General features: G+C 36.8%; 1 protein-coding gene across 1 annotated transcript in view; it reads right to left on the bottom strand.

Annotated features, from left to right (window-relative positions):
* The window catches only part of LOC143235803 (uncharacterized), a 116,552-nt gene that overhangs the window by 59,009 nt on the left and 42,831 nt on the right, over window positions 1–14,712 (bottom strand). The window contains exons 6-7 of the mRNA XM_076473999.1: window positions 8,943–9,053; window positions 7,342–7,502 (exon numbers count right to left, since the gene is read on the bottom strand). Of these exons, the coding sequence (XP_076330114.1) occupies window positions 7,342–7,502; window positions 8,943–9,053 (272 nt within the window). The remainder of the gene's footprint in view (window positions 1–7,341; window positions 7,503–8,942; window positions 9,054–14,712) is intronic.

Here is a 14,712-nt window from a genome sequence, read left to right as displayed (position 1 = left end):
ACACGTTCGAGTACGTCTTCTGTTATTTTGTCATTTTGTGTTTAATAAAAGTGTAGCAATTGTTTATTTGAATGTCCCCTATTAAAGGTCTCTGCGCGGTGTTTGATAGGGATCTGAATTTTGGAGCTGGCAAATCGGGTACGAATCCGTGCGATATAACAAACTATTCCATGTATTTTAAGCTGTGGGTGCATTATAAGAGTGACAGGCTTAGCTTTGATAGTCGGTGGCATCGTGTTGTTGACTGGCAACCTTCCTTCTGGAGGTCAATAGTTCAGATTAGGAACGACCTCAGTAGCCTGACCATATAAACAAGATATAACTTTTGTCAAGCCAGGATCATGCGTTTCATATACCAACATTCACCTTGTTTTTATAAGCCTATACAATGCCACATTATTCTAAGCCTTACAGAGATATGTTAAAAGCCTTTTTACTTCCAATCATAAAATATATTTTCTGCTTTTTAATATCATGACAAACAATAAACAACAAATTTTGTTTCTCATCGATCTGTTTTGTTTTTGTTTTTTTTCTTTTATTGTTTGTTTGTTTTTGGAATTTCGCACAAAGCTACTCGAGGGCTATCTGTGCTAGCCGTCCCTAATTAGCAGTGTAAGACTAGAGGGAAGGCAGCTAGTCATCACCATCCACCGCCAACTCTTGGGCTACTCTTTTACCAACGAATAGTGGGATTGACCGTAACATTATACCGCCCCTACGGCCGGGAGGGCGAGCATGTTTGGCGCGACCGGGATTCGAACCCGCGACCCTCGGATTACGAGTCGAACGCCTTAACGTGCTTGGCCATGCCGAGCCTTTTCTTTTATGAGTGAAATTTATTTCCTGAAGTGATAAAGTACATTGTTATTAGAACATTTACTGGTTGTCCACACTAAGTTATCTACGCATGTTTTATATCCTTCATTCTATACTTAAAACGTTTCGGAACTAATAACAAATACTATTAATTTTCTAGAACATATTTTTCTGAGGAATGTTAATGATTTCCCGGAACTTAAGGGGGAAAAAATGAAAACGACTTGACGCGTACGCACAATAATGAAGTTGTTCATTCAATACCCATTCTAATAAATAGCGCCCTCTATTGAAATACTAAATAAACATGAAAGTGCTAGCTTTAATACTATTTTATAGGAGTTGTATATTTTCAGACATCACGCAAGTTGATTTATCTATAGACTTCTTTCTTTCAGCTCTTATACTAAATTTGAAACATAACTTACAATACTGTATTCTGTCAAATATCTGGAGACCCCGACAGATGTGTTTGAAACTAAGCTGTAATACAGTCTGAACGTACAAGCTTCATGAAGACGTCGCTTTAATATTATAAGAAATATCCGATGGAGTCAGTGCTCACTTGGGGGTGCCAACAGTTGGTAGAAAAGTGGATGGTGGCTGTGAGCGATTTTAAGCCTTGTATAGTAATCTCTGTTGATTTCTGTTTGTCCAAACACAAAAACATGCCAGATATTCTGTAAACGTTATATATATAAACTGTATATTCTGTAAATCTGCGTGTGACGTCTTTACCTTCGTTTTGTTCCACTACGAGAAGCAAATTCAGGTGTCCAATTTTTTTTTTTTTTTTCCTATACATTCGAAGGGAGAATAATAAAGTTATTCGTAACGGGGACACGAAGACGAAACGAGAAAATCGCGACCCCTATTGCTAATCTAAATAAACGCAGGACAAACATTTCGCGAAGTTGGAGGCTTCATATTGCGTAATAAAAAATGATTCCTATTATCACATAAGCAAGAGTTTCATTACTGTATGATACGTATATATCTCAACAAAGGGTTGCCATGCTATAAATACGTGTGTCTTTGAAGATGTATCTATAATATTATTAGAACGTGTCTTTGTAATGAAGATGAGCCTATATTACAATATTGATTATCTACTTTATGAAATAATGCTGTGTTATAATTATGTTATCTACTTTATGAAACAATGCTGTGTTATAATTATGTTATCTACTTTATGAAATAATGCTGTGTTATAATTATGTTATCTACTTTATGAAATAATGCTGTGTTATAATTATGTTATACCTACTTCATAAGAATGAAGCAGTGTTGTAGTAGCGATTTACATTCAGTACATATGGAACTGTATTATGGTTTACACTGAAGCGAAAGTGTTAAAGAGAAAAACTAGAATTATTCTATACAAGGCAGATCTGCCATAATTATAACTGAATGTAACTCTATTTATGTGTGGCTTTAATAATACTCGAGAGTCCGAGTCACCTGGCCATGCCGGGTCAATGTAAATTTTATTAAAACCATCACTCACCCAGTTTCTAGATCAGAGTAAATAGGTCGAAACGTTGTCACTGAGCCAATTTCTAGATCAGAATAAGTACGTCGAAACGCTGTCACTCACCCAGTTTCTAGATCAGAATAAGTACGTCGAAACGCTGTCACTCACCCAGTTTCTAGATCAGAATAAGTACGTCGAAACGTTGTCACTCACCCAGTTTCTAGATCAGAATAAGTACGTCGAAACGCTGTCACTCACCCAGTTTCTAGATCAGAATAAGTACGTCGAAACGCTGTCACTCACCCAGTTTCTAGATCAGAATAAGTACGTCGAAACGTTGTCACTCAGCCAATTTCTAGATCAGAATAAGTACGTCGAAACATTGTAACTCAGCCAGTTTCTAGATCAGAGTAAGTAGGTCGAAACGTTGTCACTCAGCCAGTTTCTAGATCAGAATAAGTACGTCGAAACGCTGTCACTCACCCAGTTTCTAGATCAGAATAAGTACGTCGAAACGTTGTAACTCAGCCAGTTTCTAGATCAGAATAAGTACGTCGAAACGCTGTCACTCACCCAGTTTCTTGATCAGAATAAGTACGTCGAAACGCTGTCACTCAGCCAGTTTCTAGATCAGAATAAGTACGTCGAAACGCTGTCACTCAGCCAGTTTCTAGATCAGAATAAGTACGTCGAAACGCTGTCACTCTGCCAGTTTCTAGATCAGAATAAGTACGTCGAAACGCTGTCACTCTGCCAGTTTCTAGATCAGAATAAGTACGTCGAAACGTTGTAACTCAGCCAGTTTCTAGATCAGAATAAGTACGTCGAAACGCTGTCACTCACCCAGTTTCTAGATCAGAATAAGTACGTCGAAACGCTGTCACTCAGCCAGTTTCTAGATCAGAGTAAGTAGGTCGAAACGTTGTCACTCAGCCAGTTTCTAGATCAGAGTAAGTAGGTCGAAACGTTATCACTCAGCCAGTTTCTAGATCAGAGTAAATAGGTCAAAACATTGTAACTCAGCCAGTTTCTAGATCAGAGTAAGTAGGTCAAAACATTGTCACTCAGCCAGTTTCTAGATCAGAATAAGTACGTCGAAACGCTGTCACTCACCCAGTTTCTAGATCAGAATAAGTACGTCGAAACGCTGTCACTCTGCCAGTTTCTAGATCAGAATAAGTACGTCGAAACGTTGTAACTCAGCCAGTTTCTAGATCAGAATAAGTGCGTCGAAACGCTGTCACTCACCCAGTTTCTAGATCAGAATAAGTGCGTCGAAACGCTGTCACTCACCCAGTTTCTAGATCAGAATAAGTACGTCGAAACGCTGTCACTCAGCCAGTTTCTAGATCAGAGTAAGTAGGTCGAAACGTTATCACTCAGCCAGTTTCTAGATCAGAGTAAATAGGTCAAAACATTGTAACTCAGCCAGTTTCTAGATCAGAGTAAGTAGGTCAAAACGTTGTAACTCTGCCAGTTTCTAGATCAGAATAAGTACGTCGAAACGTTGTAACTCAGCCAGTTTCTAGATCAGAATAAGTACGTCGAAACGCTGTCACTCACCCAGTTTCTAGATCAGAGTAAGTAGGTCGAAACGTTGTCACTCAGCCAGTTTCTAGATCAGAGTAAGTAGGTCGAAACGTTATCACTCAGCCAGTTTCTAGATCAGAGTAAGTAGGTCGAAACGTTATCACTCAGCCAGTTTCTAGATCAGAGTAAATAGGTCAAACATTGTAACTCAGCCAGTTTCTAGATCAGAGTAAGTAGGTCAAAACATTGTCACTCAGCCAGTTTCTAGATCAGAGTAAGTAGGTCAAAACATTGTCACTCAGCCAGTTTCTAGATCAGAATAAGTACGTCGAAACGCTGTCACTCACCCAGTTTCTAGATCAGAATAAGTACGTCGAAACGCTGTCACTCTGCCAGTTTCTAGATCAGAATAAGTACGTCGAAACGTTGTAACTCAGCCAGTTTCTAGATCAGAATTAGTACGTCGAAACGCTGTCACTCACCCAGTTTCTAGATCAGAGTAAGTAGGTCGAAACGTTGTCACTCAGCCAGTTTCTAGATCAGAGTAAGTAGGTCGAAACGTTGTCACTGAGCCAATTTCTAGATCAGAATAAGTACGTCGAAACGCTGTCACTCACCCAGTTTCTAGATCAGAATAAGTACGTCGAAACGTTGTCACTGAGCCAATTTCTAGATCAGAATAAGTACGTCGAAACGCTGTCACTCACCCAGTTTCTAGATCAGAATAAGTACGTCGAAACGCTGTCACTCACCCAGTTTCTAGATCAGAATAAGTACGTCGAAACGCTGTCACTCACCCAGTTTCTAGATCAGAATAAGTACGTCGAAACGTTGTCACTCAGCCAATTTCTAGATCAGAATAAGTACGTCGAAACATTGTAACTCAGCCAGTTTCTAGATCAGAGTAAGTAGGTCGAAACGTTGTCACTCAGCCAGTTTCTAGATCAGAATAAGTACGTCGAAACGCTGTCACTCACCCAGTTTCTAGATCAGAATAAGTACGTCGAAACGTTGTAACTCAGCCAGTTTCTAGATCAGAATAAGTACGTCGAAACGCTGTCACTCACCCAGTTTCTTGATCAGAATAAGTACGTCGAAACGCTGTCACTCAGCCAGTTTCTAGATCAGAATAAGTACGTCGAAACGCTGTCACTCACCCAGTTTCTAGATCAGAATAAGTACGTCGAAACGTTGTAACTCAGCCAGTTTCTAGATCAGAATAAGTACGTCGAAACGCTGTCACTCACCCAGTTTCTTGATCAGAATAAGTACGTCGAAACGCTGTCACTCAGCCAGTTTCTAGATCAGAATAAGTACGTCGAAACGCTGTCACTCAGCCAGTTTCTAGATCAGAATAAGTACGTCGAAACGCTGTCACTCTGCCAGTTTCTAGATCAGAATAAGTACGTCGAAACGCTGTCACTCTGCCAGTTTCTAGATCAGAATAAGTACGTCGAAACGTTGTAACTCAGCCAGTTTCTAGATCAGAATAAGTACGTCGAAACGCTGTCACTCACCCAGTTTCTAGATCAGAATAAGTACGTCGAAACGCTGTCACTCAGCCAGTTTCTAGATCAGAGTAAGTAGGTCGAAACGTTGTCACTCAGCCAGTTTCTAGATCAGAGTAAGTAGGTCGAAACGTTATCACTCAGCCAGTTTCTAGATCAGAGTAAATAGGTCAAAACATTGTAACTCAGCCAGTTTCTAGATCAGAGTAAGTAGGTCAAAACATTGTCACTCAGCCAGTTTCTAGATCAGAATAAGTACGTCGAAACGCTGTCACTCACCCAGTTTCTAGATCAGAATAAGTACGTCGAAACGCTGTCACTCTGCCAGTTTCTAGATCAGAATAAGTACGTCGAAACGTTGTAACTCAGCCAGTTTCTAGATCAGAATAAGTGCGTCGAAACGCTGTCACTCACCCAGTTTCTAGATCAGAATAAGTGCGTCGAAACGCTGTCACTCACCCAGTTTCTAGATCAGAATAAGTACGTCGAAACGCTGTCACTCAGCCAGTTTCTAGATCAGAGTAAGTAGGTCGAAACGTTATCACTCAGCCAGTTTCTAGATCAGAGTAAATAGGTCAAAACATTGTAACTCAGCCAGTTTCTAGATCAGAGTAAGTAGGTCAAAACGTTGTAACTCTGCCAGTTTCTAGATCAGAATAAGTACGTCGAAACGTTGTAACTCAGCCAGTTTCTAGATTAGAATAAGTACGTCGAAACGCTGTCACTCACCCAGTTTCTAGATCAGAGTAAGTAGGTCGAAACGTTGTCACTCAGCCAGTTTCTAGATCAGAGTAAGTAGGTCGAAACGTTATCACTCAGCCAGTTTCTAGATCAGAGTAAGTAGGTCGAAACGTTATCACTCAGCCAGTTTCTAGATCAGAGTAAATAGGTCAAAACATTGTAACTCAGCCAGTTTCTAGATCAGAGTAAGTAGGTCAAAACATTGTCACTCAGCCAGTTTCTAGATCAGAGTAAGTAGGTCAAAACATTGTCACTCAGCCAGTTTCTAGATCAGAATAAGTACGTCGAAACGCTGTCACTCACCCAGTTTCTAGATCAGAATAAGTACGTCGAAACGCTGTCACTCTGCCAGTTTCTAGATCAGAATCAGTACGTCGAAACGCTGTCACTCACCCAGTTTCTAGATCAGAGTAAGTAGGTCGAAACGTTGTCACTCAGCCAGTTTCTAGATCAGAGTAAGTAGGTCGAAACGTTATCACTCAGCCAGTTTCTAGATCAGAGTAAATAGGTCAAAACATTGTAACTCAGCCAGTTTCTAGATCAGAGTAAGTAGGTCAAAACGTTGTAACTCAGCCAGTTTCTAGATCAGAGTAAGTAGGTCAAAACGTTGTAACTCAGCCAGTTTCTAGATCGAAGTAAGTAGGTCAAAACGTTGTCACTCAGCCAGTTTCTAGATCGAAGTAAGTAGGTCAAAACGTTGTAACTCAGCCAGTTTCTAGATCGGAGTAAGTACGTCGAAACGTTGTTTCTCGCCCAATTTCTACAAATTCGTTGTCCTTAGAAAAAAAAAATTCAAAATCTACCGTGCGCCACTTGCTGGTTTGTTCAAAAAGTGTTTGACGGTAACAACACTTTGAAGCCGTAGGTGTGTTATAAGAATAATAGTCAAGTCCACTATTCAGTTAGACAGGAATAGCCCAAGAGTTGGCAATTGGTGCTGTCGAATATCTACTTTATATCTCGCTAATCAGCTCAAAAATAGGGACAGACAAACGTAAACAACTTTCTGTGTGACTTTGTACAAACAAAAAATGAATTCGCCGAAAAACATTACAAACTTTTAAAGTACGTCGATATCTGTAGATTCTTCTTATGTGATTATATACATGTTTGATAAAATTTTATTTGTGGCAGTTATGACTACTTTACTGCTGAAAAGCAATTTTAAGCATCTAATAACAACAACAACAAAATGTTGGTTCTATTTCAAATATGTCACGTGGTTTAACAGGGAGCAAAGGCTAAACTTAATCCCAGACAAGGACTTACCTCGAAGGATCCATCAATGTACATACTGATACCTGGACCTTCTGGTTCGCCCTGCAGGTCAACATTATGAGCCACACACATAGAATAGTTTGTCCAGGTCTGATTACGGTCTTTATTTATCCACCAGGTGCCGTCACTAGTACACAGTTTACTTGCAACAGCTGTGGAACACATGAAAAGTAAAGTAATAACCGCTTAGAATCCTTAAACATACGTTCCCTTATCTTTTGACTTCAACTGTCTTATTTCACTCTAACTGTTAACACTGTAAAAAGTACTGAACAACTATGTATACAAGCATTAACCGAAATGTTTGAATATGCCAGTTCTTTCATAAATAAGTCCATAAGACTAGTTGCAGTCCATATTTAAGCCTATACAAGTGAGTGGACCACATCATTACTCTATAATGGCTCAACAGCACGAACGCTTATAGTGCTAAATAACCGGGCTTCGATACCCATGGTAGATAAAGTACAGATAGTTTATCGTTTAGTTTTGTACAAAACAGTGTATAAAGAAGATAACATTGGCAGAAATGTTAATTCAGTATTAACAACAACAAATTGAAATAGAGATATCAGATGTCCAGTTTACAAAAGACCCAGACATAGAGATATCAGATGTCTAGTTTTCAAAAAAACCCAGACATAGAGATATCAGATGTTTAGTTTACAGAAGACCCAGACATAGAGATATCAGATGTCTAGTTTACAGAAGACCCAGACATAGAGATATCAGATGTCTAGTTTACAAAAGACCCAGACATAGAGATATCAGATATCTAGTTTACAAAAGACCCAGAGATAGAGATATCAGATATCTAGTTTACAAAAGACCCAGAGATAGAGATATCAGATATCTAGCTACAAAAGACCCAGACATAGAGATATCAGATGTCTAGTTTACAAAAGACCCAGACATAGAGATATCAGATGTCTAGTTTACAAAAGACCCAGACATAGAGATATCAGATGTCTAGTTTACAAAAGACCCAGACATAGAGATATCAGATGTCTAGTTTACAAAATACCCAGACATAGAGATATCAGATGTCTAGTTTACAAAAATACCCAGACATAGAGATATCAGATATCTAGTTTACAAAAGACCCAGACATAGAGATATCAAATGTCTAGTTTTCAAAAAACCTAGACATAGAGATATCAGATATCTAGTTTACAAAAGACCCAGACATAGAGATATCAGATATCTAGTTTACAAAAGACCCAGACATAGAGATATCAGATGTCTAGTTTACAAAAGACCCAGACATAGAGATATCAGATATCTAGTTTACAAAAGACCCAGACATAGAGATATCAGATATCTAGTTTACAAAAGACCCAGACATAGAGATATCAGATATCTAGTTTACAAAAGACCCAGACATAGAGATATCAAATGTCTAGTTTTCAAAAAACCCAGACATAGAGATATCAGATATCTAGTTTACAAAAGACCCAGACATAGAGATATCAGATGTCTAGTTTACAAAAGACCCAGACATAGAAATATCAGATGTTTAGTTTACAAAAGACCCAGACATTTGTTTTTCTTTATTTCTCGGGATTTGGTTAAAGAAGACTGAAATAACTCACCATCCGTGTTGAATCCATGAACGTAGGCAGGACAAGGGATTTCATAAAGGGTTCCGGCTGGGATATATGGCCAGCAGATGGCGCCATCCCACATCATTGGACAGTACAACTCTGAAATCATATTTGAAAATGTATAATACGAAACACTCGTGTATGATCAACTATAACTGGGAGCTAAAGTAAAATTGCGAAGTTAAATTTAATTGTACTATAATTTCAAATTGATATCTAAACCAACAGACTCAAAAACAGTGATAAGAAAATCGCGAAAAATATAGAAGTTATTATTTTTATAAAGTTTAACAAACTGCGATAAGATGACATAAATTCACTTGGACCAATAAAAAGGCATAATAAAACTTTGTTTTCCTAACACTGAAAATTCTCCACTAAAAACATCCATACAATATCAGGTCTAATTACGATGCACCAAAAACCTCATAAGCACTACGTTGTTATCAATCAAATAATAAAACTTTTTCTACAAAGAAAAGTTTTACAAACGTTCTTTATAACCGAACAGCTTGAAATTTTAATGAATTTCTAAGTTGATTTGTATGAAAAGCGCGCCACATTCTTTAAACAAATGATAAAAAAGAGCAACTTGTATATTTAGTTGAAGATAGATGTAGGCGAAACTATAAAGTTTCTGTATAGAACAAATTACTAGAGATTTTCCAATATCCTCTACAATAAAAACAGTAATTAAAGACAAAAGTCAATGGTTACTTTATGTTCATAGTTATGAATTATTTTGCCAAGCTAAGCCACGCTGAGATCCACAAACAAGTCATATAAACAGACTGTCTTCATTAAACTCAAGAAGTTGTCCTTGGTGGTTTATCTTTGTTGTATATATATATATATATATAGCGCTTATAAAGTACGAGTTATGCTCGAGAAAACTTCCCTTAACTTATTACTAAGTAAAGTAAACACGAATGTTAATTTAGAAAGTAAAGAAGATAGCCCGCAGACAGGGAAAGATTGAAGATGGCTTATGTGATTGGTAGATTGACCACGAGGCGTTCACTACTTAATCACCGTTATTACAGAAGTCTTAATGAAATACATCTACCAGAAGAAAGGCATCTTGGCGATTCATCATCCGTTGGACATGTTTGAAGTTTGGGTGGGTCGTTGTTTACTACAGTTATTTCCTGATAAAGATTGTTCTTTTATAGACATATACAGCTTCGAGCTATTAGTCTAGATACATTTTGTAAAAACACGAGACATTAAAGGCTTAACTTCAATATCCTCACGTTACTTACATCTTCTATTTATTTCTTCACATTTCTTTTTTATCTTATATCAATCTAACTCTTGTACAGCCCTACCTTTCCATACCTTCCATTTTATAATAATCTTACCTTTGTACAGCCCTACCTTTCCTTACTCTTCATTTTATAATAATCCTACCTTTGTGCAAACCTACCTTTCCTTACTCTTCATTTTATAATAATCTTACCTTTGTACAACCCTCCCTTTCCTTACTCTTCATTTTATAATAATATTACCTTTGTACAACCCTCCCTTTCCTTACTCTTCATTTTATAATAAGCCTACCTTTGTACAACCCTCCCTTTCCTTACTCTTCATTTTATAATAAGCCTACCTTTGTACAGTCCTACCTTTCCTTACTCTTCATTTTATAATAATCTTACCTTTGTACAGCCCTACCTTTCCTTACTCTTCATTTTATAATAATCTTACCTTTCTACAGTCTCTACCTTTTCCTTATTTCATTTTATAATAATCTTACCTTTGTACAGCCCCTATCTTTCCTTACTCTTCATTTTATAATAATCTTACCTTTTAGGCAGCCCTCCCTTTCCTTACTCTTCATTTTATAATAATCTTACCTTTCTACAGCTCTCCCTTTCCTTACTCTTCATTTTATAATAATCTTACCTTTCTACAGCTCTCCCTTTCCTTACTCTTCATTTTATAATAATCTTACCTTTCATAGCTCTCCTTTTCTTACTCTTCATTTTATAATAATCTTACCTTTTGTATTAATCCTCCTTTTCCTTACTCTTCATTTTATATTATATATTACTTTGTATTAACCCTCCTTTTCCTACTTTTCATTTTATAATAAGCTTCACTTTTGTATAGTCCCATCTTTTCCTTACTCTTCATTTTACAATAATCTTACCTTTCTACAGCTCTACCTTTCCTTACTCTTCATTTTATAATAATCTTACCTTTGTACAATCCTCCCTTTCCTTACTCTTCATTTTATAATAATATTACCTTTGTACAACCCTCTCTTTCCTTACTCTTCATTTTATAATAATATTACCTTTTGTATTAACCCTCCTTTTCCTTACTCTTCATTTTATAATAAGCTTACCTTTGTAATAGTCCTATCTTTTCCTTATCTTCATTTTATAATAATCTTACTTTTGTAATAGCTCTACCTTTTCCTTACTCTTCATTTTATAATAATCTTACTCTTTTGTACAGCCCTACCATTCCTTACTTTTCATTTTATAATAATCTTACCTTTTGTACAGCCCTACCTTTCTCCTTACTCTTCATTTTATAATAAGCTTCCACCTTTTTTGTATTAGTCCTACCTTTTCTTACTCTTCATTTTAGAATAATCTTACCTTTGTACAGCTCTATCTTTTCCTTACTCTTCATTTTATAATAATCTTACCTTTGTAACCCTCCCTTTCTTTACTCTTTTCATTTTATAATAATCTTACCTTTGTACAGCTCTACCTTTCCTTACTCTTCATTTTATAATAATCTTACCTTTGTACAGCCCTACCTTTCCTTACTCTTCATTTTATAATAATTTTACCTTTGTACAGCCCTCCCTTTCCTTACTCTTCATTTTACAATAATCTTACCTGTGTACAGCCCTCCCTTTCCTTACTCTTCATTTTATAATAATCTTACCTGTGTACATCCTCCCTTTCCTTACTCTTCATTTTATAATAATCTTACCTTTGTACAGCACTCCCTTTCCTTACTCTTCATTTTATAATAATCTTACCTTTGTACAGCCCTCCCTTTCCTTACTCTTCATTTTACAATAATATTACCTGTGTACAACCCTCCCTTTCCTTACTCTTCATTTTATAATAATCTTACCTTTGTACAGCCCTCCATTTCATTACTTTCCATCTTATAATAATCTTACCTTTGTACAGCTCCACCTTTCCTTACTTTCCATCTTATAGACATCTTATCTTCATATAGACCTTCCTAATTAAGTATCTCCCACACTTTGTGTAATTCTGTAACTATTAATGTTTCATCACGAGGCTTCATTCCCATGAAAACAATGTCCCGAAACATCTTGTGTTTTTCTTCACATTGCTAATCTACATTACTACCATGATTCATTACGTGTTTTTCTTCACATTGCTAATCTACATTACTACCATGATTCATTACGTGTTTTTCTTCACATTGCTAATCTACATTACTGCCATGATTCATTACGTGTTTTTCATCACATTGCTAATCTACATTACTACCATGATTCATTACGTGTTTTCATCACATTGCTAATCTACATTACTACCATGATTCATTACGTGTTTTTCTTCACATTGCTAATCTACATTACTACCATGATTCATTACGTGTTTTAATAACATTGCTATTCTACATTACTACCATGATTTATTACGTGTTTTTCTTCACATTACTACCATGATTCATTACGTGTTTTTCTTCGCATTGCTAATCTACATTACTACCATGATTCATTACGTGTTTTTCTTCACATTGCTAATCTACATTACTACCATGATTCATTACGTGTTTTAATAACATTGCTATTCTACATTACTACCATGATTTATTACGTGTTTTTCTTCACATTACTACCATGATTCATTACGTGTTTTAATAACATTGCTATTCTACATTACTACCATGATTTACTACGTGTTTTTCTTCACATTGCTAATCTACATTACAACCATGATCCATTACGTGTTTTCTTCACATTGCTATTCTACATTACAACCATTATCCATTACGTGTTTTTCTTCACATTACAACCATGATTCATTACGTGTGTTTCTTCACATTACAACCATGATTCATTACGTGGTAGTTACGTCAAAACTATTTAATGTTCCTCTTATAAACTTTTTTAACCTTAACTGCACCGGATATCCCTCAGATTCACATATTGCACTGTATATGCTGGCTTGGAGTAACTAATATTTTGTTTCGCAGTTCTCTCGTCTTCTGGTGAGACAGAAGTATGGTTACAGAGTTACATCGCAAAAGTACCGGGTTCGATTCTCCGCTATGGATACAGTGGATAGCTCAATGTGACTTTGCTTTAAAATTACCAACCAACAGCTGCCTAATTATGAACTCAGCTTAACAGTTGTCACCACTAACACGTGGACTATTATGGTATTATCACTGGTGGGATTTATCGTCACGAAGCAAAACATATAATCTAAAGATGTCACAGCGGTGCATGAACCCTTGGATTACACGTCTGAACATACTGACCACTTGTCTGGCCTAAATGACATAAAGTAAAGCAGTGTAGAACAATCACAGAAAGGAAACCGGACAGAAACACAAAACAGTGTAGAAAAATCACAAAGAAAGAACCCGGACAGAATCACGGAACAGTGTAGAACAATCACAAAGAAAGAAACCGGACAGAATCATTGGACAATGTTGAACCACTGATAAAGAACACATATAAAGTGAGCCAGTTTCGTGAAACATTGAATAAAAAACGTAAACTAACATATACAAGAAAATAAACCAAAAAAAATTCATGAGGGTGTTATAATACTTGGTTAATTTTAGTGTTCGTTGGCAAAGCATAGCCCAATAATTCAGGACGGATCAAGTTCATAAGAAACTTTCCACCTATTTTGTAACTTGAAACTCAAGGACGACTCGTCCAGATACTCCTCAAGTTGTTCCGCACGAAATTCAACAAACAATAGAAAAATATAATACTTTACACGCAGCTAAACTTCTATTGATAGGAGTTTAATAATGTTTAGTTTCTCTGTTACCGAACTCTTTCCGCTGAAACCATATCTGTCTTGGCTCGTCGATACACGATACCTCTTCAGCTGAAATCATATCCGTATTACTTTGTTTGTAATGAAGAACAAAACAACACAATGAGCTACATGCGCTCTGATCATCACGGGTGTTGAAACACGTTTTATAGCGGTGTGAGTCCTGAGACGTGCCACTGAGGGGGTGAAATCAATTCTTAAGATAACTTCAAATATACTCATATTCATTCGTGCTTGATACAACTGAGGTCTTTAGGTAGGGGTCCGATACTCGCTATTTGTTTAGCTAAACTCTTCTCTGCTAGGTTCGATTCTCGACAGGTGAATATATAACGACCCGGATGTTCAGTGTCCACTATTCTTCGCACTAGACAGAGCAAAAATAGCCAAATGTGTGGATTGGTGCTGAAACAAGACAAACCCGTCAAAGAAGATATCAAACTGTCTTTTTATTAAACTTTGAAGTCACCCAGCAGCGATAACGTACATTGTTATTACACGTCACCTAGCAGCGATAACGTACATTGTTATTACACGTCACCTAGCAGCGATAACGTACATTGTTATTACATGTCACCTAACAATGATAACGTACATTGTTATTACATTAGGAAGATGTCACGATTTGCAAACTTTAACATTATCTTAATGTTTACACCTTTCTTCAGTGTCTCTCACCATCTAAACAGTAAGTCTCACAGTTTATGACGCTAATATTCGGGTTTCGATACCCGCGGTAG

This window comes from Tachypleus tridentatus, chromosome 12 (genome assembly GCF_004210375.1).
Source record: "Tachypleus tridentatus isolate NWPU-2018 chromosome 12, ASM421037v1, whole genome shotgun sequence".
NCBI lineage: Eukaryota > Metazoa > Arthropoda > Merostomata > Xiphosura > Limulidae > Tachypleus > Tachypleus tridentatus.
Note: the sequence above shows the minus strand (reverse complement) of the source record. Positions and strands in the feature narration are given on the sequence as shown.